Source organism: Atta colombica, unplaced genomic scaffold (genome assembly GCF_001594045.1).
Source record: "Atta colombica isolate Treedump-2 unplaced genomic scaffold, Acol1.0 scaffold9, whole genome shotgun sequence".
Taxonomy (NCBI): Eukaryota; Metazoa; Arthropoda; class Insecta; order Hymenoptera; family Formicidae; genus Atta; species Atta colombica.
In genome coordinates, this window is record NW_017259583.1 from 1,688,385 (window position 1) to 1,705,343 (window position 16,959).

The 16,959-nt window shown below is 36.4% G+C and overlaps 1 protein-coding gene across 8 annotated transcripts in view; it reads right to left on the minus strand.

Annotated features, from left to right (window-relative positions):
- The window catches only part of LOC108693428 (carboxyl-terminal PDZ ligand of neuronal nitric oxide synthase protein-like), a 22,755-nt gene extending 5,826 nt beyond the window's left edge, over positions 1-16,929 (minus strand). For 2 of the 8 annotated variants that reach the window (XM_018202366.1, XM_018202362.1), the window contains exons 1-2: positions 2,234-2,685; positions 2,098-2,121 (exon numbers count right to left, since the gene is read on the minus strand). Coding sequence is in view for 2 of the 8 variants with exons in the window: in XM_018202360.1 (XP_018057849.1) it covers positions 6,183-6,291; positions 6,555-6,616; positions 7,687-7,776; positions 7,875-7,946; positions 11,650-11,757 (441 nt within the window). In the remaining 6 variants the exon portion in view is untranslated. The other 6 variants (XM_018202365.1, XM_018202364.1, XM_018202360.1 and 3 more) reach the window with 5 other exon arrangements.
- Positions 16,930-16,959: the final 30 nt, after the last annotated feature.

Below are 16,959 nucleotides of genomic sequence, written 5' to 3' on the forward strand. Positions count from 1 at the left end.
ATTTTAATGAAGTAGAAGATTGTTTAAAATTAAAGAAGAAGAATTTTATCATTTGTCCGCATTTCTTAAAAGAGATCAAATTCTAATTTATTATTTTGAGATTATTTGTGTCTTGATATTCTTCCATAAAATTATTCATTTCTATCATGATATAAATCAGACATCTATTAACGTTTCACTTTACTTAAATTGATTTTTCAGAGAATTTTTGCGATTCAAAGAACGATGAATTCCAAATATGCAATCTTTCTAATGTTTTCCTACCGGACGTCCTATATGGATGTAATTGTGCAAACACAATCTTTTCGTATAAAATAACATGGCTGTCCATCAGGAGCGCGTAAACGTTGATATACACGAAACGCGCGCGTATTCTACACGAATTATATTTAAGTAAACATTTGCAAACGTCTAAAATGCATTAACCCTGACATCGACCGTCGAAGTAGAATACCGCAATAGCGTTGCATCGACAATTCCTAGTACCTAGTCGTAAGTCGTAATTGCTGACGCGAAAATCGCAAAACTTCATGCTCCCGCCGGATTTCCGCGTGTTTGCTTTCATTAACAAAAAACGTGCTTCATTCGCGTGTCTTCTTCGCGTATTTATTTATTAATTTATTTAACATCCGCGGGTGCAAATCCGCAATGTACCGCGGATTCGAAGAATCAATGTTGGCGTGCATAATAACTTTCTGCACAGACAGTTTTCAATTATAAATAGTCGTCGGATTCAATCTGGCAAATTCCCCGCTAAATTGTATATAATTTTGAAACTGTTGCTGGTTGCCATCCTGAGAATAACCGCGTATTGTCTCGTGTTTGTCGATTTTTTTTGACGCGTCGGATTAATAATCGATTTCAGCTTAAAAAATTCCATTCTAGTCTTCAAATTGAAAAGAAAAAAAAATAAAATAAAATCTATAAAAAAAAATATTTGATGTAGGTCACCACATATTTTTTATCTACTAAAATATTTAGATTGTTTATAAAATGCATTTATAATATAATCTTTCTCTGTCACTTCTTCATAAAAAGATAAAAAAAAAACAATGTTAAAGATTAAAAATGATGTAATTCCTAAATGTAAATTCTACATATTTATATATCCCGCTTTCGATTCTTTCATCTTTCTGAAAACGATCCCAAATAGCAAATTGTAATCATTTAAACGTCGATAATTAATTATTTTGAATTATTAATCTATCGTCATATCTATTTAAGATGTAATGACGTTATTTTTTATCAATTAATGACATCATTTATTTATGACGTATTTACAACGTTATACTTATTGACGTCAGATAAATGACTAATCGATGACGTATTAGTAACGTTATTAAATCAATTAATAACGTCATTTATTTACGCCGTTAATAATACGAAAATAATAACGTATTTTCGACGTTGCTTAATGTGACGTTATGTGACTGTGATAAATTCACGTCACTTTTACAATGATAGAACGTCAGATTCGTAAAAAGAATGATCAATTAATCACGTCAAATAAACGATATCTTGATACTTGAGATGAATGCCATAGAAAATCAATAATCAGTAATAAGCGGATCATCTTTACAGAAATTCAACTTAATATTAGTCAATTTAACACTGAAATATAATGATTAATTACTTATTAAGTATTGAGTATTAAAAGCACTTGTTCAGTACTTGATAATTAATTAATCATTACCTTTCAGTATTAAATTTCTGTAAGGGCAGTGTATGTATATAATTTGAGAGATTCATCACGAAATATATAATTGAGCAGCCGTTTTGTAAAGAAACCGGCTATTTTTCATACCATTCTGCGGGAAATTCGATCATAATGTACAAAGAATAAGAAAAAAAAAAAACAAATTATGACAAAAAGTGGAGGAAAAACGCAATCACAAGTCCTATAGTGAAAACTATTAATTTTAAACTAACAATTTCGTATGATGATTTAAATTATATGCCTCTTTAAATATATCGTCGATCAGTAATGTTCGAGCAACGAAACAAAAGGCACATCTGCAGACAATAATACGCGTTCAGTAGAAGTGCACGTTACATATCAAATCGTTTTCCTGTAAGGCTGCAAACGCACGTACACACCAAGAAGTTACAGCCTCTTCTTAACTGGGGAAGATATGAAAATAAACTCGTAAATTCGCGTCATTACGGGTTATCGTGTACCTCAACACGCATCTCACTGTGAACTTTGATCGTCGAAATCACTGTACGCGCTCACCTCTTCGGGCACATCTTATTACGCCGCCGCGCGCAAATCTCTTACAGTGCGCTGTCATGTTACACGTATAACGCGGGCAATCGTAATCAAACAATCTTATTTCCACTCGCTGGCCACTCCGCGCATCTCTTCATTCGCGCCCGATCGTTCAATCACCAACAAGACGCGATGTTTAATCTCGCCGCTTGCGCAGAATCACATTTCCATTGCAAGATCCACCAGTGGGAGATCGTCGGCGCGTCGTTGCATCGGATTCGTTTCGTGTGTCGGATATATGGGATAACGAGATGAGGAGATGGAGGGAAAGAAAAGGAAAAGGGAGAAAAAGAGGGAAATGCGGCCGCGATTTGTGTATAAGTCCTCGCGAACGGGAACGCGAGAGCCGAAGTTAACCGTGCGGCTTTCTACCGTGGTTTCTTGGCCGGCGCGTCGGAGCTACACACGCTTCGTTGGATTTTTCCTCCGGTTTATTTATAAGCGCATTAATATTCTCGCTTTCGGCCCGCTCAATGGCACCTCCCTTTCTCTCTCTGTCCATCCATCTTGATCCTCCGGTTATGACGCGTCCATCCTAAACAATTGACCGGTTTCGTATTTTATTACGAGACGTTTCTGTTTCGCACTCTTTCTTTTATCTTCTTTTCTTGAGCATGGCGAAGAATAAACGTAAGGAAGCTATCTCATTGATTTACTGACCGCTGTTCTCTTACTTAACTGGTAAATGGAGTGAATAACGGAGAATAAATAGCCGGGAGAACTTACTTGAGAATTCTAGATTTAAATCGGTCATTTCTAATATATGAACTGCGACTGTGGGCGATCCGCTAGCTATGCCATGTAGAATCGAGACGATAGACAAGCGATTATTCTCAGATTAACTGCATTGTACAAGTTGCTCAAGCAATTGCGTACTACATTATTCCATTACGTGATCATGTTAAAGTTCAGTATTATGAATTCAATATTTTTTTAAGACTAAATATTGCGAAAATATTGATTTAGTACTTATTTTAATTCAGTTATGCAAATTTTATCTCTTCTTTTATGATACTATAGATATTTATCTTTCGGAGGTTAACGTGGGTCCCGATTATGTTCTTTGTTATCAAATTTGAATTATTGTTACTAAAATAAATTTAATATTCATTCTTTTTTATACGAATTATGTAATTTTCATAAAATTAATTAATATCTTTTAATCAACAAATATTAAATAGATTCAGTACACTGAGAAAAAAATATAGTTTTAATAAATATTTAATTCAATACTGCTAAACTAAACATTTAGTTACACAAGTAAATATTTGTTCAATAAAAAAATGATTGTTAAATCAAATTAACATTTCTTGTATCAAATAAATATATCTTTATATGGCGGTATTCTAACTAAATGTTTATTAGAATTGATTATATTTTTTTTCAGTGTTACAAATTTCGTGTTCAAATGTTAGCTTAAGCATCGTGACGATTTTTATCAGTTATTATTAATTTTTGTATAATCGATCTAAAATTCCCAAAATAATTTTCCACACATACGATTTACAGTATTTTTTTTTCTTTCCCAAAAGAGTATAAATAACTTCTCCAACTTATGCGTTCCGTTTATTCTCTTAATTACGCTTGTCCGCCTCTCTCTATCACAGGGAGATTGATGGAAATTGATTAGACTGAAGAAGCGTAAGTGGCTCGATGGCTTTGTACTTCTGTTTCTGTGTTCAAAAGTAAATCGTGAGTCCAGAGTATGGGGCGTACGGAATGAGGAGAACGCGGAAAGCGACGCTCGCGAAATTCGCACGACGTATGCTATTCTACAGCCCACCCCGACGGCGCGGAACGTCATTTAACGGTCGACCGTTCGAGAACTCCTATATCCCCCGGTTGATAAATTATATATCGTCGCATGTCAAGCCTTCTCCTGTGACAATTCGCAATTATCTTACGTAGCTCCCGAAGTGTACGCCCCCACCGTATCGACCAAGTGAGTGTAACAAACTCGTCTGGAAATCCCTCGAGTTCATAAACGTAGTACATAAAATTGTTGCATTACATTCTCAAACAAATTCACGAACAGTTGAAGTTCATGGCGCACGAAGTTCAAAGTGGAAATGCGCCATTTGCGCGGACGGCAATAAACGAAAGACTTTAAGAGGAAACGACCCAAAGAGAAAACAGTTCCAAAAGTAAACAACTTTATACATAAGCCTGAGTTCCCGTATCGTGGAAAAGATAAGGTGGAAAGAATGAAAGTTCCGTCCATTAGCAGAATAAGTACATAATCGTCGTCGAGAGTTTCAAGTTGAAGTAAACGATAGCAAATAGAGCGACTATTAGCGGGAAAACGAGAAAAAGCTTTTTCGGAACTTTTGCCCGATATCGCAAGTTCAAAACTTCGGCCAAGGCGGATATTTCTGCGGCATCCTAGATATATCGTCGCTAGTTATTTCTGGATTCACCTAGATTTTCAAAGCGACCGGAATCCCCAAATAATTCAACAAAGGAGAGGCACGAAATGTCTACCGAAGTGTTCACCGATATCTATTGGGCATACAAGAAGTGCCAAGGATGTGCGTGTGTGTACGAGAAGCAACGGGTACGTTAAAATATCTCTCCATTTCTCTCCGTTTTTTTTTTTCATTTTTTGTTTACTTGTCATTATTTTATATTCAAATAGGGCTTGTCCTAGAATATTAATAAATGCCTTTACTCTCTAAATTTTTTTACAGTGGAATCTCACTCTAAAAAGTGAAAATTGAGCCAGTCTTGAAAAAGAGTGACTCAATTTTCAATCTTTAAGAGTATAAGACTTCACTCTTTAGTGACAATTTATTCTAAAAGTTTTACTATCAATATACCTATCATTCTATCAAAATAAAAATCCGTGGTGCAAAAAAATCTTTTCAAATAATTTTGTGCTCGGAAATCACCAACGATTGGGAAATGCGAAATAAAGGCCGATATTCAGTCCATTCTTATTTGAAGATCGTCTTAAGTAATGTCTTAAAATGCTAATACGGATCTCTGATTGATTCGTGACATCTTAAGACTGTATTAAGACGGTCTCTAAATATAAGAACCGAATATCGGAATTATGAATATCGGACAAAGAATATACTCTGAAAATTCTGTCGCAAATTAACTTTCTTCTTGCTCCACCTGGAGAACATTCTTCCTGCGAGTTTCCGGATCTGAGAAGTCGAACACTGGTCGCCAGCCCGCTGATGTCGCAGAAGATCGTGTCTATAGCCCCCCCGAACTATTTTAATAACTCGGTGCCAAACGGCACTGAGCCGCCACTGCAAATACGCGACAAAACGACACGTCCCTCCGTCACCGCGGTCTCGTGGTCTCGTTACGCGTTTCCTCCCCGTCGCAGTCTTACCGGGCCATCCCTCCACCCACGGCACCCACGCAAAAAGGCGAAAATACACTCTCACTTCGACAGGGATGCAACGCGAACGGTCCCACCTTCCGTCTCCGCGATGAGGAAATGGCGAGGAGGAGACGGCGGGATGCCGTCGAGGAGCCGCCCGAATTTATTTATAGGTTTACAATAACGTAAGTTGATGAAGCGCCAGGCGATGAGCTACGTGAATTGTCGCGACGTATGTATGTACATACGAGCCACGCACGTACGCGACGTGTAAATCTTATGTCGGTGTAGAGCGAAATGGATCCGCAAAAATAGAAAAAAAATCGATGAGGATTATCTAACCGAGATTCAACCGGGTTTCGCCTGATTACGCGCTAATTTGTTCCTTACTTTTTTAACGTAGCTGTAGCTAGATATAAAAGAATAAATTCTAAAAAATAACGCGTAATTTCGTATTGTATGATTACATTTTGCATAATTCTTGCCTAATGTAGTTCGAGATCATGTCCGACATAGGAAGCTCAATGATGTATACTGAAGATTAATTAAATTACTATCGGAGATAAAATTGACACTCACCTTTTTGCTGGATTTGAAGACGTTACATTTGAAAGTATTACTGCTCCCGTCACGGGCAATGTAACTAAATATTTTTAAATCGTGGCTGTCGTGCGAAACGTAAAATATCCTAAAGAAAAAAAAGTACCTTCAGTATTTGTTTTACTCAAAAATTATCCAAATTATCATCTAAATTGCGCATTATTTTCCGGATTTTTCACGTGATATATCGTGATATTTTTACAATAATAATTTCACTATTTTTATGCGATATTTTTCATCGTGTTCATTTACTAATATTTCCATATTTCGTATGAATATCGTATAAATCGCAAAGAGATTTAATAAATCAATAAAGAAAAAGTACCAGTTATGATAAACAGGCGATCTCACCTGTAAATTGGATGATGCATCAGATATATTTTATTCTCGTCCATCCATTGCTGCTGTTTCTTCTGTAAAAAGATTACGAGTCATTACTTAAAAAATATTATTAGTTGATATATATATATATTTTTTTTTTTTGGCTGTTACCGCTATCGGTTACGGCATGTGAAACATCAAAAATATACGAGGCGCCCATGTGTATCAGAGCGAAGACAACGTGGCGCTTGTCCAAAATCATTTCTCGTTATAAATCTCAACTGTTACGAAATGCACGTCATCGAGTGTACGCGATTTTCCCCTCTTGTCTTGCCGCCCCTCCAAGTATTCGCGAATGACGTCCTTATTTTATGCGGATGTCGTGGAAATCTTTCGATGTCGCCAAGAAAAATTTTCGCGAATACAAGAATTGTGCTGATGTAGCAAGCAAACGACGAAATCGTATGTAGAAAATATATTTATCAACGTAACTCCGCAGAAAATAGAAATTAGTTAAATTAGAAACAGATTTTACGAGACCGCAATAGATTGCAGTAAGAATAGTAGAGAAATGTCATTTTTAACACAAACACCGGGGGTTGAGTTTTTGAGAATTTTTTTATCGATTACTTAATCCTCCGAAGCTGAGAATTTTAAACTATTTAATTATAAATCTCTTTGTCATAAAATGTCAAACAATTCAATTTTTTTGATGATATATTTGCAAAAAATTATTCTTTCTTATAGATAAATAAATTAAATAAATAAACATCAAATAAATAAATTTAATTAATTAATTAAAATATATAATATATTTATTATTTTTTAATGTCATTTTAATTAATATCTTTTATTTATATTAAATGGATCTCACAGAGATCTTCCCAATTTATGTTACAAATTTTAACGTCAACTTCGGAGAGTTAAATCATACAAATCTACATCAGTGTGTGTAATATATTCCTTTTCTCTTCATTTCTTCTTGAAATTACATAATATACTATTTAGTCTAACAGATCTAACAGAGTCTCATTCGCTTGTGTATGTACGGGAACTAGCTTATCCGGCTTAGGGGTTAACGAGATGATTTGAGATTAATGAGACAACGCGTTCAATTATATGCATACGAGCGAGTAGCAACATAGTATTCAACAAGGATTACCTTCTTTTTCCGTAGGGTCACTTTCAGCCCATCCACCGAGACCTCCAGCGTCACTTTCTTTTTCTTGATCCCTTTGGCCTTAAATTCGTACTGTGAATCAAATGAGTTCGAATTACATGAAATAATTCGCGGTTACGAAAACAAAACTGTTTCTCTAACTGGGTTAATTAACTATTACGCGTACTCACGCGGATTCTTCGCATCGCCGCCACGATCTCCACTCGGCTAGTCGGTCGCGGAACCTCCATAGAGCCGATGAACTGAAAAGGAAGAAACATAGCTAGAAAGTTCGCTGAGATAATAATTGGCTAATAATTCGCTGAATGAAGGATAGAATAAATAGTACGTATCTAAGTGACACGTCGTACACATATTCTAAAACTTGGATGTATTCTAAAAATGGGTGATTTTTATATTTAATTTTAATATTTCTATTTTTTAAATTTTAATACGTTCAACAAAGCTTCAGTACCGCGATGATTAACAACGCAGTACAATGCTTCATGTTCCGCGATGATTAACGCTGCATCTTTATCAACTTGCGAATGACATTATGGACATGTGAGCTAATTATACTTGTATCATTCTTGCTGAGGAGGACTCCAGAAAGAATCGAAACGTTCAAAATAAAGAAGACATCAATATCTGATTATTGATTGTTCACTAAATAATTGCGCCGTTTATCGTTGCTGACTCTCATTAGCCTATTATATTTATCTTTTTGCATTGTTTAAAATTCGAGAGTCCTAATATAATTATTGTTATTATAAATAGTACGACTTGTCTTTCTTTTTAGGAAAATTGCATTTATATCTTGATCTTGTCGCGAAAGGTTTAATGTAATCATCCCGCGCGGTTATTGATTCATAGTTCATTTCAAAAAATTAAAATTAACTCTCTCAATACTCGAAGAGTATATCAATACTGGCAAAACTGGCATGATGAAATCTCGAGATATCTCTCTGACCAAACTAAAGGAAATGATTTTAAAAAAAAAATCTTCTTTTTCTAAGAATCTTTATCTTTTTTTTAGGAATTGGAAAAAAATGAAGAACAAGTTGAACTGAGAAGATTAAAATTAATCTATATTGGTAGAAACGGGCATTGACGTGTTGATTTTCGGTAATTGCCTTAGAATAAATGTTAGAAACTTTGCAGTGAGATTTCGATGAGATATACGGAGCGTCCCAGTAAACAAAATACATTGTATGTAATTATACTATCATAATCTTACAGCGGGCAGAAACACCAACGATCTGTATTTAGAATTCTTCCATTGAAAACGATGGCCTTAGCCACGTGTTCGGGTGATTCGATGTACACGTGGTGTTCTCCCACGCACATGCTTGCGACAGGAAGAGGACGGTCTCTTTGTAAATTTGCGATCGATAGCCGCCAATGTGCTTGCGATAACCGAGAAAGAATTGAAGAGAAGCTACTCGCGTAGCTAAAAAAAAAATCTCGTTTTGCGAGTTCCTCATAAAAAAAAAAACCACTTGAAATCGATCCACGACATATTTCGCTGAATTGAAATAAATTTAGTTATCAGACTTATTTCCTGCATTACAATTCTATAATGAATACGTGTGTTACTTCGTACGTAGATGCAATATTAATAGCAAAGTTTCTCTCTCTTTCTGCGGAGTATATCGATTTGTATTTATAGCCCCACTAAGCGCTAAAATCTGATTCTTGAACAGCATTGTGCGCACGATTCTCATATAAGACAAATTGCAGACTCCAGCTGAGTTTTTACACAAACTAAATATAAACACAAATATGATTGGATGGTCTATTAATTTACTTAGCATTTCAGAATCAGTTTTTTTGAGACAAATATCTATATATGGATTAGACAAAATCATTTTTTTTAAATATTAATAATGAGATTATTTTCTTTTTTTGTGCCATATTTGAAAGAAACGCTTGAGAAAAAAATTGGAAAGAAAATTCTACTCGATCGAGACATAAAATTTGCCTGAAGATTCAGTTCACAGGTCGCTCTTTCTCAAAATCATTTTCGCGATACTTTTCCCGGGTTGGCAAATAAACGAAGCGTCGTTCAGAGTTCTATGAACCGAGAAAGTTTAAGAAACGTTAGTTCAGAACTCGCTTTAAAGACGTCTTCCAATACGCGATTCGAGCTTCTACGTAAGCGCGAACGTCAACGACGTGACATAAATCAAAAGTCGAAAATGCTGAAACGGTTTTCGCAGCGCGGCATGCGGGATTTACGATCGCGGGGGTGCACACAAAAGCTTTAACCTTTCTCAGGAGAAGTGCCACCGAAATAAACACGTGCACGATACGATGACGTCACGGAGAACGCGAAAGCGGCGAACGGCGTCGTCGTCCAGAAATAAGCCACCTGGTATCGTGACTGTCGTCGCAATTATTGCACCATCAACGACGACAACGACGACCACGACCACGACCAAGACGACGACGACGTAAAAATATTATTCCCGAACACGATCGGCGAGTTTCCGAGAATCGATTTCGAAAGACCGGGAAACCCAAGGATATTGTCTTTCCTGACGTTACGTTTCTCGTTTCCCGTCATCAGGGACTGCAGTTTGCGTTCGCCTCGCGATTCAGTACTGTTGCAAAAGGATCACTCCGAGGTCTTTATTGCTCATTGTGAGAAATAATACTAGAAACGATAAGAAAATAAGATACCAATCGCACACATTTCCTACTCTGTTCCCTTTTTCAAATTCGCTTATAGAGAATTCGGTTGAATGAACTAGTGCATATTAACTCTTAGAACACATACATGTTCAATCGAAATTTCGTTTGCTTCGAAGAAAAAAAAAAGAGAATTTTATTTAACAATAATTTAACAATATATTAAAGAGATTCAGGAACATACATAGGCTGTAATGCCAAATTTTTATGACATTACAATCTACGTAGATATATTCCTAAATGTCAGAACTTCAAAATAAAAAAAAGGAAAATATTGATCTGAACCGAAATTACAGCTTACAGTGGGTCTTCCAGATCACTGATTTTCAAAAAATGTTTTAAGGTTACAATTGTTGTACACTGATTTAATCTGTAAAAATAAAATGCAAACATTTCGGATTATAAAACACAGACTTAACACACACAATAAAATGCATTGAGAATTTTATGATTTAATAATTCGTTTTTTATATTTACATTAAACATTTGTACGTGAATCTGTATACAATGACTTTAATATACAATATACATCCAGTTGAATTCGCTATTAGGAACACTTAACGCAGCCACGTTTTATTTCGCAATATATTGCGCGAAGGTGTCCCCGCATTCACAAATTTGTCTTTTCTCACGTTATTATGTCGATAATACTACAAATATCTTACTGAAACGGGACTAAGAAGGCGTGAAAATTCTTTTTTAGCACAACCATGTTAAAGCAGATGCTCGTTCCCATCGTACGGCGGTCAGAGGAACGAAGCGTGGTTTATAGTCGACATACATTTTCCTCTGACGTGAGACGCTATCGACCGTTAGTGTTACTATTTTCTGAAAGTGCACTCGCTTGGCGCAAAACGCATGATGGAATTTTTTTGTAATTAGAAATTCGCGTTACATTTGATTATTATCGGAGCAATTTGAGTACTATCCAGTAGGAAAATCAATATTTTTCTTGAACATAGCTGTTCGAATTTTACATAAGCAAGAGATCGTTCGACGATCTAAAAACGTTTTTTACGGTTTCTTTCCAGCTCAATGTTTCTTAAACATTTTTTTATGTCTTTATCGAGAACTCTCTCGATATTTTCGAGGAAACTCTCTCGAGTAAACTCTCGAACGAGATCGGAAATATAGAAACACGAAGGTGGAAGGATACAAGGTGTATTTCAGGTTGGCAAGAGAGCCGAGACAGACTCGCCGAGAATTGAGAAAAACGAATAGAAGCCGGAGGTTGCTCGTATGGACCGAAGTGGATAAGAAATCACCCCAGATTACCTTGGCGTGGAACACGATTCCGCGGTGGAACGCCTCCTCGCTGTGCAGCGGTATTCGCGTGTCGTACTCGTCATTATGTACGAGGTTGTATTGCTTCTTAGAGGGCATGCTGAGCCCAGCTGCATTCGACTACGCTCGTCCAGCCTGGCTGCAATTATAATAAACGATCCATTAGTATTCTCATGGATAAATGTTCCTGGACGCTCATTTCTATACAAATAAAACAGTTGTCGAATTTCAAAGACATTTCATACTTCCAAGTTGCATCAAACGCAAGTACTGGATAGCAGAATTAAACGCGGGACGTCTCGATGATCTTTCACATTTTGCATACGTTACAGATTGTAAAAATCATCGCCTTTAATCTCAAGAAGCGAGACATTCCCGTAAGAATAAATAAAACAAATTAGCTGAGATTTAATTTTGTCTTTCCTTTTAGTTCTGCTCTTAGGAGAAACGAATTATCATTTAAATTCTTAATTTTAATTAACAGAATCCTGTAGACAGAATCCTTTCCTCTTTGTTCTAAAAGTTGAGAATTTCAATCGACAATTAGGGTATGTTTAGGTTAGCGTTTTCTCTTTAAGCATCGCGGGATACTTCTGAGAAATCACTAATTTTATTTTTTACCGGGAGCAATTCTAAGTCGGCAATGAAAATAAGTAAGTGCAATAAGCGTATGATACATGCGTGTTACTAAACCGCGTTCGTGACTGCGCAGCATATAGTCATTTTCGATGTACTTAAAAGGTACACGATAACTTGTAAGCGCTGATTTCCTATCGTAAGCGCATGTTGCTGTTTCATTCACGGAACACCGCGGGTATGTTTACCGTAGACCGTATAATTCATGACAGAACGATCCAATTTACGCGATTTGATGTAGTGGTGTTAGCCAATGCCGGAATCGGAAATTTCGTGAAAAAGTTCTTTAAAAAGTATTTATTTACATTCATCAACAAAGCACAATTCCATTTAAAAAAGGTTCTACATAAATAATTAACGATAATAGAGGAAAGCCCCCTATTATAAGATAGGCGTCTAATGTGAGATATTCTGCTAAATTAATAAACGCTATCTATTGATTTCATCATAAATTTACTACTCTTGGATTGAAAACTATTTAGTAGAAAATTCATTAGTAAATCATGCCTGTAGTAAGTATTGTAAAACAAGATTTTAGAATTTGAATGTCTTCGAGTTTCATTGAGATGAGCATTTAAATCTTGTTTATTATTTAATAAATAAATATTTGGCAATAAATTCTTCATAGTGATAGAATAAGGTTGTACTAATAGAAAAATACAGGATATGTTGAATTGTTTAATTACAGAAGTTAGGTTTGATGATCGTAAAATCATAAGACGTGGAAATCATAATACGAGATACCCAGAGTATTTCTAATATGAAATAACCCATGCTTCTATGTTATAGTGAAAATCGTTGCTAAAGTATAAATGTTATTGTATAATAACAAAAAAAACAACCGGAATGAACGTCGAGTGCCTATATCTGTGATGCTTGATTCCAACTATCTGAAAACGAATTCTGAGTATAATCTATCGCATGCTCATTTTTCGCGCACGCTGACTGTGTTTGTTTGTATTTTAGAAACATTAAATAAAGTTTTTTAATTGTAATACTGATATACTTTGCGTTCAATTTCGCGAGGCATCTCACATTAAGAGTACAATTTTTTGACTTTGCGATTTGCTCATTTTTTACATTTCTTTAATTTAAAAAAAAATGGAATTTGAATTAAATTTTATGTAACGTTATCTTAAAGCTTAAATTCTCTTCAAAATGACCTATTATTTTTTTTAATTCTGCCTATAAACTTCCAGCATTTATCAAAAATGAATTTGGTATCTCATAATAGAGGCCTTTTCTCTACTTATATATAGGATATACTTTTGAGCGTAATATGCGTTCATTTGTACAAAACTGACAAGTGAAAAATTAAACGCGCGATCATTGAACAAGAGTTATCATTTAAATAAGAATTACGCGATAATATCTCAAATCTAAAATTATATTATATATATATTCGCTTAAATATATATATAATATATTCCTTTTATCCATACAACAACAAATGTCCTTTCTTTTTTTCAGAAGAAATTCTTTTCAAGTACGCAAGTTGAGAATAACGCACTAAAAAATGTTACTAATAGTTACCAAATGTTGAATTTCAATTAAATGTTTGATTAATATAACTAAAAATCATTTTATTTTTCTAAATATTTAGAATGAAAAAGGATTACTAAATCTTAATGTATAATATTTTTTTAAATAATATTAACAATAAGTAAACATTCAATTGTAGACGATATATAAACGAACATTTACTCGATAAAAAAAATAATGGTTAAATGAAATTAATGGTTTTTATCAAATAAATACTATTCACATTTTAATAAATATTTACTTAAAATTATTCAAACAAATATTTATTAAAGTTTAGTATTTTTCCAGTATAGTAATGATTAACAACCGATTGATTATTATGTCAATAATAATAATAATGATAATACTTACTACATATATATATTTAGAATATATATTTAGAAAAATAAAATTATTTTTAGTTATCAATCGAATAATTGATTGAAAGTATTTCATTCATATTTCGTAGCTATTATTAGACTCTTTTTTTGCAAGCCGTGTTTCAGAAATTCAAAGTACACTCGCAGTTCGCGATACCGCAGAGAAGACGCGCCGTTTCCGCTGCGAGATGCCAGCCGCGAGATGCATCATCGAAGATGCCTCTTTGTGCGCACCTGAGTTAAGCGGCGTTCATACCGGCGTAGCGCGGTGCGTGCAGACAAAGAAAATATGCATTCTTCGCACTTGCGGACATGGTTAATCGGAGAATTGCGAGAAATACACAGCAATGCACGTGCGACGCATACGTGCAAAGAAGCTGTCAAGATCTGTTTACAATGCGCGAGCTCGATGATTTTGCGCCGCAATCCGAGATCTGCTCATATTCATAGTCAGATCTTGTACTTAAGACTTCCTTAAATTTATCTTTAGATACTCAGCAGCCAATGAAATAATTCGTAGAGTATCTAAATTTAAGGAAGCCTTAAATATAAGGCCTGACTATGAATATGAGTATTAGATACCGGAATCGTATAAGCGTCTCGATCGAGATAAAAAAAGGATTCCGCTTGATGCTTTTGATTGCAAAATTATTACATAAGTTATTAAAAAGAGCCACCATATGCGATGCTCCTGTCGGGAAAAGAATTCTAAGCGAGTCTTCGTTTAATGATGTCGATGGGGGATGGAAAGGTGATTACTAAAGCTGATTTCGCGCGATTATTAGGTTTGTTCGCGTTGAAATCTCAAAAAATTTTTGTACTCAAAACGAGATAAATATATACTTGGACATAGAAAAAAGAGAAAGTGTAAAAAATGCAAGCAACATGAATAAACCTTATACATGTTTTAAGCAATTTAGCGTTTGTGCAAAAAATCATAGAGGTTATTATTACTCAATTATCAGTATGATGTTCAAGGAACACAAAAAATCAACAAACAATCAAAATGATTTTATTTTGATTCTTAACGTAAAATTTTGTAGCAAAAAAGTCATCATTTCGATTTTCACGATGTCAAAATAAAGTTATTTTGACTTTCTCTTGACTTGTTGTTCCTTGGATGAAATCCCGACAGATTCCATTGAATTTACATTGAGGATTAATATAATTTTACAATTACTATCATAGCATCGATTATTCGATTACGCTATATGTGTCGAATGATGAATGAATTATTAAGTATATTATTGATAAATAAAATCTTAATTATGTCTAAAATCAGAAGATTTCACTGCAAACACCACGTGCTTGCCCTGCGAGTTCGATGAACCGAAAAGACTTTGTTCTCCATTTGAAAACGTTTTCTCGATATCAACGACTCATTCGATCACTAGAGGTCAGACGAGAAAAAAAAAAGAAAAAGAAAAGAGGAATGATGAAATCTGTTTTCTTTAGCTGAACTTGATTTATATTTTCCTCTCGGAGAAAAAAAAAAGAGAACGATGCAAGAACTAAAAAGAATAGATCTATTGTCGAAATATTTCCGGCGGCGGGTCTTACCTAAAAGCTGATTGGACGGTCGGCCGACGTTGGTTCCGTTCATTAACCGTGGTAATGCGACTCCTCGGCGAGGAACGGCCGGATGACGGTCCCCGCGCGAAAATCGATTTCACGTGTGAACGCAGCCTTACGGTGTGGGGTAGGCCGGTCAGGCGAGAGGGGTACGCTCGCGTTCGCGCACGCATTCGGGTTCCGCTGTAATAAAGGCGGCGAGGAACCACCGACGACGAGCCATATCACGGGTTACCACACACACACACACGGATCTCGCCTCGGTCGCTCGCCCGCTCGGCAGGTAGAGGCCAGTCCTCTCGCTCTTGCTCCCTCTTTCCTTTCCCTCTCTCCCTCCCTTTCTCTCACTCCCTCTCTCTCTTTTCTTGGAAACAGATGACAGAGCGGCACGGTCACCGCGGCTCACCGGACGTTTCGCGTCCTGCGGGATTACATGAGATAACTACTCCGATCATTCTATCGTGAGAAGAGTCTCTATCACTGAACGAATCGCGGTTATCACTGCGATCACTCAAATTCGCGTCCGTATATTTTTTATTTCAGCAATTTCGTCGAGGGAGCCGAATCGTGTGTATGACGAGGCGAACGTGAACGAGCGACCAGCAGAGACAATGAGGAGAAGGGAAAGGATGAAAAAAAAAAAGAAAGGAGGAGATATGAACGAAAGAGGAGCAGCGTGAAAGAAAGGAGCAAAGAAGCTGCGGTTCACGCGAGCGACAGAACAATATTTATACTGGCATGGCACGACGTACGGCTGCGGCACTTCCAGCGTGCCTCGCGCTTCGGTTATCCCCGCTCGAGTCCGAGGAGTCGATAGACTGCAACAACGCGCGCGCTACCGCTCCTTACGCTCTCATGTCGCTTGCACCGTCAGGAAGAAAGAGAGGAAGAAAGAGAGAGAGAGAGAAAGAGAGAGAAAGCAAGAGAAAAAAATGCTCGTACCCTGCTTCCCGCGTCGTTGCGTAGCGTTTCCGCCACGGAACGTAAAAACGCGTACTGTGTGCTGTAAGGGGCGCGTGTTCGACTCAGGGGAGAGTTTAATCGTGGGTCGTGACCGTCGTAGAGACGCACCGTGCGCGTCGCGCGAGCGTTAGCGCGCGCAAGGTCCTACGGACGCGGTACGTAACGACGTAACGACGCGGCATCCCCACCGCGAGCGGCACCCGGCTTCGCACTGAAAGCCGTGCCCGCG